The 12840-nt window shown below is 42.8% G+C and overlaps 1 protein-coding gene across 1 annotated transcript; it reads right to left on the minus strand.

Moving 5' to 3' along the window:
- Window positions 1-372: 372 nt before the first annotated feature.
- On the minus strand, window positions 373-12721 carry LOC308097741 (acylamino-acid-releasing enzyme). Its single transcript, XM_080445741.1, has 20 exons — window positions 12326-12721; window positions 11149-11287; window positions 10367-10442; window positions 9813-9888; window positions 8654-8763; window positions 8181-8315; window positions 7781-7872; window positions 7317-7354; window positions 6796-6978; window positions 5789-5883; window positions 5168-5219; window positions 4374-4468; window positions 4114-4246; window positions 3040-3123; window positions 2816-2896; window positions 2517-2605; window positions 1857-2050; window positions 1580-1682; window positions 722-828; window positions 373-537 (listed from the first exon to the last, which is right to left on the minus strand). Exons 1-20 carry the CDS (start codon window positions 12453-12455, stop codon window positions 438-440), a joined length of 2112 nt encoding a protein of 703 aa, XP_080301867.1. The 5' UTR covers window positions 12456-12721; the 3' UTR covers window positions 373-437.
- Window positions 12722-12840: the final 119 nt, after the last annotated feature.

Consider the following 12840-nt stretch of genomic DNA (forward strand, 5'->3'; position numbering starts at 1 on the left):
ACTAGCTATAGAACAAAGAATCAATGTGATTTTATCACTAACAATTTAAATGCAATACAAATCTGAAATATTTTCTGTAAAAAAAGTGTGATTTGCTTATAAATTCCACCAAAGAGTTATTGTAGAAAAGAGTGAGATGTACAGTATATTGATTAATATAAATTTTCTTTTTAACTAGTTTTTTTTTTAAATAGCCGATCTTCAAGCAAACAACACTATTTTCCCTATTTTAGAAAACAAAATAATTGTAAAATACAGCTATCACAAAATTAGGATTTCCAAAATCCCAGACCATATCTAGTCTCATATCATGATCGATATACTGCCGTGTGTGTGTGTGTGTGTGTGTGTGTGTGTGTGTGTGTGTGTGTGTGTGTGTGTGTGTGTGTGTGTGTGTGTGTGTGTGTGTGTGTGTGTGTGTGTGTGTGTGTGTGTGTTCAGATGTGTTGCTGCAGCCACAGCACAGTATTGAGAAAACAGTCAGCCTGTGTGTCCACTCTGGCCAGAGAATGTCCGTCCTCTGGAAACCAAAGCACCCTGGAAAAAATACAACTGGAGCTTAGAAGCATTTCCTCTCACAGTGATTAGCATTTAGTCATGGGGTTCGAGTTCCATATAAAACTGCTGCTTCTTTTGTGGTGAAAAATTGTTAGCCGTCTTAGGTTAAAAGTGTCACATGATGGATGGGAAAGTGCGCACGCACGCACACACGCAGTCCTACCTGACTGGGGAGTCCCGGCTCTTCAAGGCTCTGTAGAGCTCGACACCCTGGTGAGGAGACACTCTCTTGTCTTTGCCCCCCAGCATCAGCAACACTGGTACCCTGATCTATATTACGGCAAATGTAGAAAAACTGTTTATCTACAGATTTCCCACAGGGACAGTAAATTATATATTATCCTATATTAAAATTGGCTTAAGGGAGGACGGGCAGGCGGACAGGCGGACCACATCGTCACGCTCATGTCACCATGACTCAGTCATAACCATATAAGGAGTTCCCAATGCAGCTACGCCCAAATATGGAGTGTGATGTCTATACTCAATCTGTCGCTTGGCATCAGGCACAAACAAATCAGTCAACTCCATATATGGGAGTTGACTGTAGGTATCTGGTCATATGAATACTGCATTCCCACACAGGAGTAACGCCTGGAGAGACTGAACAACAGACAGTCACACAGATGGACAGATGGAGATATACTGATGACATCAGGGATCTCCATATATGGGCATTAAAGGGACAAGGACTGACAGATACAGAGATCTCCATGTATGGGCATAAAGGGGACAAGGACTAACAGATACAGAGATCTCTGACATCAGGGATCTCCATATATGGGCATAAAGGGGACAGGGGACAGGACTGACAGATACAGAGATCTCCATATATGGGCTTAACTGAATTGTATTTCTCTTTCACACCGTGTGTGTGTGTGTGTGTGTGTGTGTGTGTGTGTGTGTGTGTGTGTGTGTGTGTGTGTGTGTGTGTGTGTGTGTGTGTGTGTGTGTGTGTGTGTGTGTGTGTGTGTGTGTGTGTGTGTCTGTGTGTGCGCGCGTTTGTGTGTGTCTGTCTGACCTGGGCAGCGTGTGTGATAGGTGATTTCTCTAACATGGTAGCCAGAGCTTCAGCTGTAGGTATCTGGTCATATGAATACTGCATTCCCACACAGGAGTAACGCCTGGAGAGACAGAACAACAGACAGTCACACAGATGGACAGATGGAGAAAGAGGGGCACAAAGAGTGTGTGTGTGCGTGCGTGCGTGCGTGCGTGCGTGCGTGTTTAGTGCAGCACCACTGAACCAAGAGGCAACCAAGAAGAAAGAGTTGTGTAATGATGTGTGTGTGTCTCACCAGTCCACTATATCACTGGTCCCCAGTAAAGTAGCAGCATTAATGACTGGGTTCCTGGCCACACACGCTCTGTAGAAGTTTGGGTACTGGCCAACCAGATGACAGGAAAGGAAACCACCGTGGGATCCACCAATCACTGCCAGGCGGTTGGGATCAAGGGTCGCGTCGCTTTGCAGAGCAGTATGTACTGCTCGCTGGGTAGAGGCAATCAACCAGTTACAACAAATCTTTCCCAAACACATGGCAACAGGGTGATACAGTCAAAGAGGAAGAGGACTCAATATTTAAAAAAGTATCCTGTCTAGTGACCTTCATTCAGCAAGGCACTGAATGTTAACAAACTCTGAGGGACGCTGCCCTGTGGTCAACCCTTTGCTCAGATCTATGCATGGGTGACCAGAGGAAAGATACTTCCCCTTCACAAATCTTTACAGTATCATAAAAAAAGGAAAAAACAGATTATTTAATTTTTTATGAAACATCTGCTACCATTTACAATGCTAAAGGTGATGCCCACCAGACATACACTCAGTACTGACCCTCTGGGAAATTAAATTAGATTAAATTAAGTTGGTTAAAAAAGAAAGGAAAAAAAAGAATTATAATAAATACAAATAATAATAATAATTAAAAAAAATACCCGTTCATATAAATACATACATGCACATCTTTCACATCCTGGTTACCAATCTGACCAATCAGGGATAAGATGCTGTCCTGACCAAAGCCTGTAGAACCGCGGTAGTTCACTGTAGAAAGAACAAGAGAAAAAAGTGATCAGTGATAAACTGCTCATAAGCTATAGAAAGATTGTTCAAATACACATCTGTGTGTGTGTGTGTGTGTGTGTGTGTGTGTGTGTGTGTGTGTGTGTGTGTGTGTGTGTGTGTGTGTGTGTGTGTGTGTGTGTGTGGGGGGGGGGGGTGTGTGTGGTGTGTGGTGTGTGGTGTGTGTGTTACCCATAAGAACAGCAAAGCCCAGTTTAGCCAGTCCAGCTGTAGTGGCATTCCACTCTGCAGGGAACTGGGAGTGAGGACCGCCTGAAATTGTATGAGTTATTACAATAAACATATTATCATCATCATTACAATAATAACTCATATTGTTAAGGCACAGGGACAGTCTAAAAAGAAAAATCTTAAACAATTAATACATTAATAAAAGTAGTAAATGTGATAGTGACCATGGATGAAGACAATGAGGGGTATCTTTGCTCCGGGGAGAAGATGACAAGGCTTGACGAGTACAGAACCAAAATCTAGACCAGCTACAGAGAGAGAGTGAGGGAGAGAGAGAGAGGGAGAGGGAGAGAGAGAGAGACAGACAGAGAGACAGAGACAGAGAGAGACAAAGAGAGGGGAGGGAGAGGGGAGGGACAGACAGAGAGACAGAGACAGAGAGAGACAGAGGGAGAGAGACAGACAGAGAGACAGAGAGAGAGAGAGGGGAGGGAGAGGGGAGGGACAGACAGAGAATTTGGGGATAAGAGAAAATAAATGGAAAGAGAGATGGAGAAAGGGAGAGGAAATACGAGACAGTTAAAGACTCTAAAGAGCTTTGATTGCGAACGCGGGAGGAGGCGCGGCGAAGCCGCGCCTCCGACCAAGTGGAGCTTACTATATGTAACCCTGCTTGGGTTGTGTCTCTGTGTCTCTGTGTCTCCGTGTGCACTGCCTGTGTGCACTGCCTGTGTGCAGCTCCTCTGAGATAAGTAAATGTCCAATTTAGACGTACCATACATCAAATGAAAGGTCTTTGAAAACTCAACACACCTGTCAAGGTTGCGTTTAAGCCCGCCCCTTCCCCCGGAAGCCACGCCTCGGAGAAGGCTCCTAAAAACTCCCCATTGAAACCCCATGTTAAATGAAAAGTGCCCGAATCGCTCCCAAACTTTTTCTACCCCCCCTAAGTGGGGGTCTACGAACAAATACATCGGGCTCGGATTTTGGCTCCGCCCCCCGGAAGTGGGTGAAACAGGCACTTCAAACACTTTGTTGAATTGTTCAAAAACATTCCAAGTTTTTTTTTTGTGAATTTGTATTTTTCTAAGATGCTCCTTTTAACGCAGATTTTTATTTATTTTTTTTAATAATTTTTTTATTGGTTACTTTTTTTTAAATATTTTTTTTCATTTTTTTTTTTCTTTTTTTGCGTTCGCTTACCGCGTTCGCGCGTCTTACTTGTTTATAGTAGTTTGTGTTGAGGTCTTAAACTGGACCACGCAGTGTGTGTGTGTGTGTGTGTGTGTTAGGCTCACAGTAATGTATGTTGTCTTCCTCTGGTGTGGGGTTTACATCCAGAAGTGTCCAACCGAGGTCAAAGGCCACAGCAGGCTGCTGCAGAATTGTCCAGCTCACACACTCACCTGCTGATGGGAGGAAACCCATCCTCTACACACACACGCACACGCACACACACACACACACACACACACACACACACACACACTACTAACTGTTTTTGCATGTACAGTATGTATGTATATTATGTGTATACTGTATATATACAGTTATATACCAGAGTTGGTGGTGTGTTGGGACTGGAACAACTGACCACCATCAGGTCCTTCTGTAGCGTCAGTAGTTTACAACTACCATACACTGCACTGGGATCTGTGTGAGTGTGAGTGTGTGTTGGGGGGGGGGACAATACAAAGATATACGGAGGGAAAGAGAGAGGGGATTTAATATTGAGACATTTTAGGATTTTTTTCTGTTTTTAGGACCTGAACATTTTAAAATAAGTCACCAAAGCCATCCATTCATATGCAGAATGTAATAGCCAAAGACACTCAATCCAAACAGGGACTTTTATTTCAAAACCAGTTCAGAAGTGGAGATGTCTGGTCCTTCTCTCTGTCATACCTTCCTCTTCCTGTCTGCGCCGATGTTGAAGATGAAGATAAGGAAGAGGTGGAGGTGGCGGGGGAAGATTATAGGGAGGAGGAGGAGGAGCTGGGGGAGGCTCTGAAACAGGAGTTGCAGGACAGGATGACGGGATGAAGTAAAAGTGTGGAGTGGGGGGAGGAGAAAGAGGAGAAGGGAGAGGAGGAGAGGGAGGGGAGGGGAGGGGAGGAGAAAGAGGGGGAGGAGGAAAGAGGAGAAAGGAAATAGGGGTAGCAGGACAAGGAGGGATAACCGGGGCAGGTGATAAGGAAGGATAAAAGAAGCTGAGAGGAGCAGGGTAAAACTGAGGAAGAGATAGGGGAGGAGGAGGAGTGATAGAAGGAGGAGGAGGAGGAGGAGGAGAGATGTTAGGAGGAGAATGTGTGTGTGGATGAGGAGGAGAAAGAGGAGAGGACGGGGTCTTACTATCGGAGAGGAAGGTAACTGTCTTTGTTTTCCTGTCAAACACAAAGAGATCCTGTCAGAGAGATAAAAAGAGAGAGAAATGTTCATTATATTCATTCATTCTCAATATGGAACTGATTATCTGACCAGCTAATGTGGGCCAAATGACATTGCAGTCTAGTTCTTAAATTGATGAGATCTTTGTGTGTGTGCGTGCGTGCGTGAGAGAGACATAAGGAGAGTTTGTGAGAGAGAGAGAGAGAGAGAGAGACATTGTGTGTGTTTGTGTTTATCCAGCTTTAGGAAGTGAAATATGTTGTTAGGAAGTATTTTGTTCCTCTGTGCTTATTGTCTCTTTTCATGAAGTTCTCCAGCCGTTGGCCTCAACCTGATGAATATTCAAACGCCAAACAAAGAAAATGCTCAAAACTCAAAATCATTGTGTGTACTTCTGTCTATTTTGGTCAGTACACCAACATGCACTGTGTGTGTGTGTGTGTGTGTGTGTGTGTGTGTGTGTGTGTGTGTGTGTGTGTGTGTGTGTGTGTGTGTGTGTGTGTGTGTGTGTGTGTGTGTGTGTGTGTGTGTGTGTGTGTGTGTGTGTGTGTGTGTGTGCGCGCGTGTGTGCGTGTGCGTGTTTACCTTGCGGTTCCTCTTAGCGCTACTGAATACCACTCTCTGACTGTCTGTGGACCAGCAGCATGTGGGCAGAGCCTCATACACACCTGCAAACTGACCTGGTCATGGATGGCAGGAAAAGGAAATGAAGATTAAATGGCGATTAAACGTTGTGGGTGTATTGATTAATTGAATTATCGATCAACAGAAAAATAATGGAATTTGAATGTTGAATGTTTAACTTTGTTCCATAATAATAAAACTAAAAGGTTTTTGACTGCTGGGTAAACAATAAACATATGAAGCAATTTCAAGATCTCTCTGGGTTCAGATAATTTGTGGTGATTGTTTTTTTGTTTTTTTCAGATCTTGAATTTCACTAAAAGTGAAAAGTGAAATGATGTTTGATTTCAAACCACAATCCCATACACAGTTTGATGAGGAAATGCAGGGGGTACACAGGAAAACTGTTCACTGGAGGGGTATTTTAAAGATACAATCTGTAAGTTGTATGTCTGTTAGCTCCCTCTTCTGATGGAGAGAGGTAACTGCAACAATGTGTTAACTAAAATAAAGATGATGGCACATTTCACGTCCAATCTGCTTAATTATCTTTATGGACATTGTCAACCAGGGTCAAACATTTTCATTGGAAGAGTAGGGAGGCCATCTCCAACCACTGTTGTATTCATTCAAATAAGTCCTAGATTGAACCTTTAGCAATTACCATAATTTCTTAGTTTCTTACTTATGGTCTTAATTGCATAGATTAATCAAATAATTAGTTGCCCAACTAAACAATAAGTCTTGGGAACCAGCGGTTTCAGAGCTATGTGGCCCATAGTTCAGGAGCCTATCTCCGGTTTCCATAGCGTGAGGCAGCTTGATGTACAAGTACACCACCTGGACATGATGCTAGTATGTCGCAGGGACTTACCCCCCAATCCGACCCTTGATGCTGAGGCTTTGGGTACTCTAACCACAAGACCACTGAGCTGGTCCTAATCAACAATAGCACCAGCATGACCTACCTGACTGTGGTCTGTTGACTACATCCAGAAGTGTAGAGGTCTCCCTGCTCCCCAGGTCTAAGAGCTGCAGGCTCAAGCATTGGTTGTGAGGTCCAAACACGCTGCCCTGGAGGTAGATCAGACACGTCCTGTCTGGACTCAGTCTGGGACAGGACACAGACATGTTGTCCCCCGACAGACACACTGAAAGAGAGACAGAGATAGAGAGAAGGGGACAGCAGTGGACTAGAGGTACATGTGTTTGTCATTTGTGTGTTCTGTGTGTGTGTGTGTGTGTGTGTGTGTGTGTGTGTGTGTGTGTGTGTGTGTGTGTGTGTGTGTGTGTGTGTGTGTGTGTGTGTGTGTGTGTGTGTGTGTGTGTGTGTGTGTGTGTGTGCGCGCGCGCGCCATGCACACATGCATAGAGGCCAGCAGTAGAAGACATACCCGTGCCACTGCTACATAGCTGCTTTGCAAGCAAGAAAAACTTTTAGCATGTTGAACACGACGAATACACTATGATAAAGATGATGTAAACTCACCACAGTGTCCACCCAGATCGACTCTGAATAACGCTGACCTGAAGCAAGATAAAGGTAGAAAGGTCAATACAAACGGCAACGTAATAACCCAGTTTCACTCATTTACAGTAATGTCTGATCAATACCTCATAGACTCAATGTCATGAACATTTGCATCCTGATTTGATTTTCTGAGCTAACATCAGAACAATAAACTAATTAGTTGAACTTTTAAGTGATTTTGTTGTCACCCTGTCCACAATGAGTCAACAAATCAAATCACAATACACAAAACTTAATATATTGACTTAATATATATTAACTTAATACCAGGCATGGTTAAATGATGTGGTCAAAGGTCAAGGTCAATTATTGATGAAAATTTCTCTTTGACTTTGTTTTGCAATGCATACTGTATGCCAAAACAATATTTGACTCCGCAGTGTAGTGGTGACTCCTAAATGCATGTAGCATGACTCTCTAACCTGCGGTTGGAGCAGAACTTGAGGCCCAGTCTGAAGGGTTCGTGCCACCAGCCGACGAACACCACAGACTGACTGTCTGGAGCCCACAGAGCCTGGATGAATTACACACACACAGACACACACACACGCACACACAGTGAAATTCAGATTTAAACTTCATACAAAATACTAGTATAGAAACTCTTACACATGCAATCCTGTTTTTTTTGTTTTGTTTATTATATTATCATATCATTATTGGAAAACTTCTTTTTTTAACTGAACCGCAATTTACATGTATATGCATTTTTTTCCATTGCTTTTATTTATATTGTATTAATTATCTCAGCTAGAATATCTATCTTTGAATATCTGCAGCTATTACCGTGCTCAGTAGGGTGTGTGAAGTGTGTGTGTTTACCTGTCCAGGGGAGACCTGGGGCGGGATGCCCTGCAGTACGCTGAGCGTGCCTGTCAGCAGGTCCACCACACACACCACTGGGACACTCTTACTGGTCAGACCTTCACCCCAGTCCTCACTGTACACACTCCTGTCCTGCACAAAATAATCATTCACATGCACACACTGAGCCCGACTGATATTATTGGGCTGGCTGATATATCGGCCATTATTTGATTTTTTTTAGCTCTACAGCGGCATGCAGCAGTGTGTCTACATACTGTAGGTGGTGCGCCTCCTAGATGTGCCATGGGTTGGCTCCCAGTGTCAGCTTGCTTAATACCACCAAAATTATTTCAAGATTTTGCACTTTTTTTGTCTAGGACTCTCCAAAATTGGGGCCGACATCGGACCCAGAATCGGTCGGGCCCTATTTAGATGTGTGCTAATTAAGCTGCGAGTGTGTGACTGTGCGAGCATGTCCATTGATTTACCTTACCACCTGTTGATTCTCCACCATGCTGTTCTGAGGAGGTTCTGTTCTTCTCTGCTACATACAACAGCCTGGTCTCACAGTCAGACCACGATAGACAGCCAAACTGGGCTAGATGGGGGGACACTCTTTAGAATTTCATCATACATACATACAGGTATTTGCATACATGTATGCACACAGCCACACACCCTGACTCGTTTGATTATGATAAGACATACCTCCAGATTAATTACAAAGAACAAACCTGGGTTAATATACAAAAAAATGGGCCTGCCATGGTAAATGGTAAATTTATATATATTTATATTCTTCCCTGGTAAGTCTTGTCCCACTGCAGGATCATTCCATTTACATCACCTGATGACACCGACTCAAACTGCCTAGAACCTGCGAGTGGTCCAGTCAACTGTCCTTCAAGGTACTCATTGCAGCAATCACTTGGTACTGCAGTTTTGTACAGTTAAACAAGCCTCAGTCATCTCCAGGCTTGACTATTATATTTCACCTTCATCAAGACCTGCTTCATCAGTGTCTTGATGCTGTGGCCGATGTCGCTTCTTGCTAAAACATTGGTTATTAACAGCTAAATGTGTGTTCTGCTGTCTGGGCTAATAAAAAACAAAGTAATACAAATTATTAAAAATAAAAATCATCCAAAAATTATTTTATTGAGCATAACTTGCATTTAGGGGTCAAAGAAGGGGTCTGGCAAAATAATATAGCTCCTAGAGCACTACAGTGTACTGTTACTGTAGTGAAAATGTAATCTTTTCATTCTGAAAGCTCAAATAGACCCAGATGTGTTATCACAGCACTTATGTGCGCATATAATCGTGGATCAGCTCCACGCACATACTCAAATACAGTACCCTGCCATATATAAACTATAACTATGACAGCAATACTCTCACGCACACACACACACACACACACACACACACACACACACACACACACACACACACACACACACACACACACACACACACACACACACACACACACACACACACACACACACACACACACACACACACACACACGACGGGAACAAGTTAAAAAGAAATGTCAGGATCATTGTAATTTTTTTGTCCACTGATTTTAATGTACCCTGTATGCATTCAACCTCTGGGAATAACAAAGTAACACAATCTTACCATCGTCATACACTCTGCCATGTTTGCTGAGGGCAGTAAGGTCGAGGCATTTCCTGAGACCCTGGCTGTCCCATATCTAAACGATATTAAACAGAGACAACGAAGTGAGACAACAAATACGGTTTACTTTTCAGACTAAACAGGTCATGTGGACACAGGAACTGTCAGCAATTAAGATAAAGTAAGATAGACTTTTACTTTCCTAGTGGTAAAATGTGTTGGGCATATACAGCTCTGATGTACAACTGCACTACACAAAACAATGACCTAGTCCTTCACGTTTCACATAAATACAGAGACCATTACACATATCACACAGGCAGGCACATTCACATGAATGAAATCAAAGCATTCATTGACAAGGGGATTAATACGTTACTGAACTTGTTTCTTTCTATAGCTTTGCGGTACACAGTTTAATGTGTCAACTTTCAACCATTCACTGATTCAATGAAATCAATCACTCAATCTTTCTCAAGCCAGCTCAAAACTCCATCCCTGTAGCAAGCAACCCTTTAATCCTCTAAGTGGATACTAAAGTCTCTCTTCGTTACCTCTAGGAGTTGGTGACCGGCTGTTTCTCTGACAACGGCCCTCAGTCCTCGAACAGGAGAGTATCTGCTCAGCAACCTGGTTACAACATTAGAGTATCTGCTCAGCAACCTGGTTACAACATTAAAGGATCTGGTAACCAGCGTGATCTAATATGAGAGTGGCGACACTAGCGTTGACTCCCATAGTAAGAATGGAATGTGGAAATACTCTTTCTATCTCAATGAGAAAGTACCAATATTTTGGAACTATAGCCCATAGCGGCCCGCTTTGCGGCAAGATCAAAGCGTGTCATAAGTCTCTCTCTCTGTGGGTCTGCTGGTAACAACAGGAGAGTATCAATTCAGTAACCTGGTTACAACATAAACGGATACAGTATCGGATTGGTAACCTCATTACAACAAGAAAGTATCTATGAAGTAACCTGTTACAACAGGACAGTATCTTGTTCAGTAACCTGTTACAACAGGAGGCAGAGAAACAAGCTCCACATGGAAAACACATACCTGTATAACATGATCAGGATTAAAGTGTTCACATTATCTATGTTCTATTTACAATATTTTGATCAGGGTCTTTGCCGCTATGACCGAATAAAATAAGCACACATAGCCAGAAGTGAGATTATGATGATAATAATGCTGGATCAATATAGGCTACAGTACGTACATACTGTACGTATCCATGCATGTACCGTAATATACTCTTAATTTCTTTGTACAGTTATATACTGTAGCCTCCTGGTAGTAAATCAGTATTGACATGTCTGTGGGTGTCTACTTACTCTCCCTGTACAGGTATACAGGGTCTTGGTGGCAGGACAGTGGTGATAGTGGTCTTGTGGTCTGTACTGTCCGTTATCACCGTCCAGTGCTGGCTGTAGCGTAGCCTGGAACCTCGGACCAAATCAGTCTGACTCCACTCTGGCCAAAGAGATAATATATGAGCACAAACAGAAGATACCATATACAGTAGCATTGGCACAACAGACCGGATTTGTGAATACATTACAGTCTCCCAGTATAGGGTAGGGTCTACTACTAGCCTTGGATCAAGATTTATTTGATTGATTCTGACATTTTATGTACTGGTATCTATCTATGACACACAAAGTCAGAATCAATAAAAGAAATGTCCAAATGTCTGACAGCCTTGGTCCAAGCAGGCTATGACCACAGTAAAAGCATCATTGGAATATAATGTATGCATTGGCATGTGTGTAGCCTAGGTGTAGTCAGTGTAACCTTTATGCAATGATTATTGCGAGGTAGCCTTGATACAAGACTGTCATATATTATATGACAGTCTTGGATGATCTTCAAAATAGTGTTTGCACTTTCTGCCTTTTTGGTCTGTACATCTACATAAACGTTCATATTTCAAATATAAAGTGCTTACCCCATGGCCACGGATATTACAATTATGTACGAACTCTCAGAAGTACCCGTATTATTTTCAGTATTGTTCAATAAAAAGCATTTAATCCGATTGGTGGCCATTTTCTCATAGTTATAATGTATCAGAGTGCAATACACCTCCCAACCAATAGGGTCTCGTGTTGAAACATACGGAGAAAATGGCCACCGAGCAGATTAAAATGCTTTTTATTAAACAATACAGAATATACGGGTACTTCTGAGGGTCCGTACATAATTTTAATATCCATGGCCATTGGGTAGGCACTTTATATTTGAAATCTGAACGTTTATGTAAATGTACGGATCAAAAAGGGAGTGCAAACATTTATTTTGAAGATCATCCAAGACGGTCATGACAGATGACCGTCTTGTGATCCAAGGCTAATTACGAGGCAGACAGAAGCCTGGCAGTGGCGCGCTCCGAAAATAGCAAATCTAAAAGCACATGTCATTGATCCAATGCACTGCGAGGTTGCAGTCTTGTAGATGTGCTATTTTAGTTGCGCGCTCGCATTCCTCCGGTTGGTTCAGTCAGCCGCTCACCTGCGGTCACAGTGTACACTCTCTGTCCGTTCACTTGGAGTTGCTCCGTTACGTTGGCGGACAACGGTGACGGCAACCCGCTGCACTCGGCGTACACGGCACTTATAAGTCGTGGTTCCGTCTTTTCCATGTCTAGAAGTTACTAAGCGTACTTATTTCATGCAAATTCACGCAACAATTAATCAACTTTTAAGTTTCTAGAGCACATTCAACAATAGCTATTCGGACACAGACAAGTGCAAAGACACGCATAATCCGCATATTTTTTTACAGTACCGTTACTTTTTAAGCGCCGTGGACGAAAAGGTAACAGCAATTGGGGCAAAGTTTGTTAATGTATTTATGCCATTCACTTTCCCCTTTCCTGGCTTTGATTCAATATGTTATCGACAAACATTTCACTATTCCAGCGCCTCCATGTTGGTTCCATTGGACGATACCACTTTTGTCCCCCTGGGGTGTAAATAAATACACTGGCCACATGGGGACAGTAAAAACTCATCCATTTAAATTTC

This window comes from Gymnoscopelus braueri (genome assembly GCF_963280865.1).
Source record: "Gymnoscopelus braueri genome assembly, chromosome: 12".
Classification (NCBI taxonomy): domain Eukaryota; kingdom Metazoa; phylum Chordata; class Actinopteri; order Myctophiformes; family Myctophidae; genus Gymnoscopelus; species Gymnoscopelus braueri.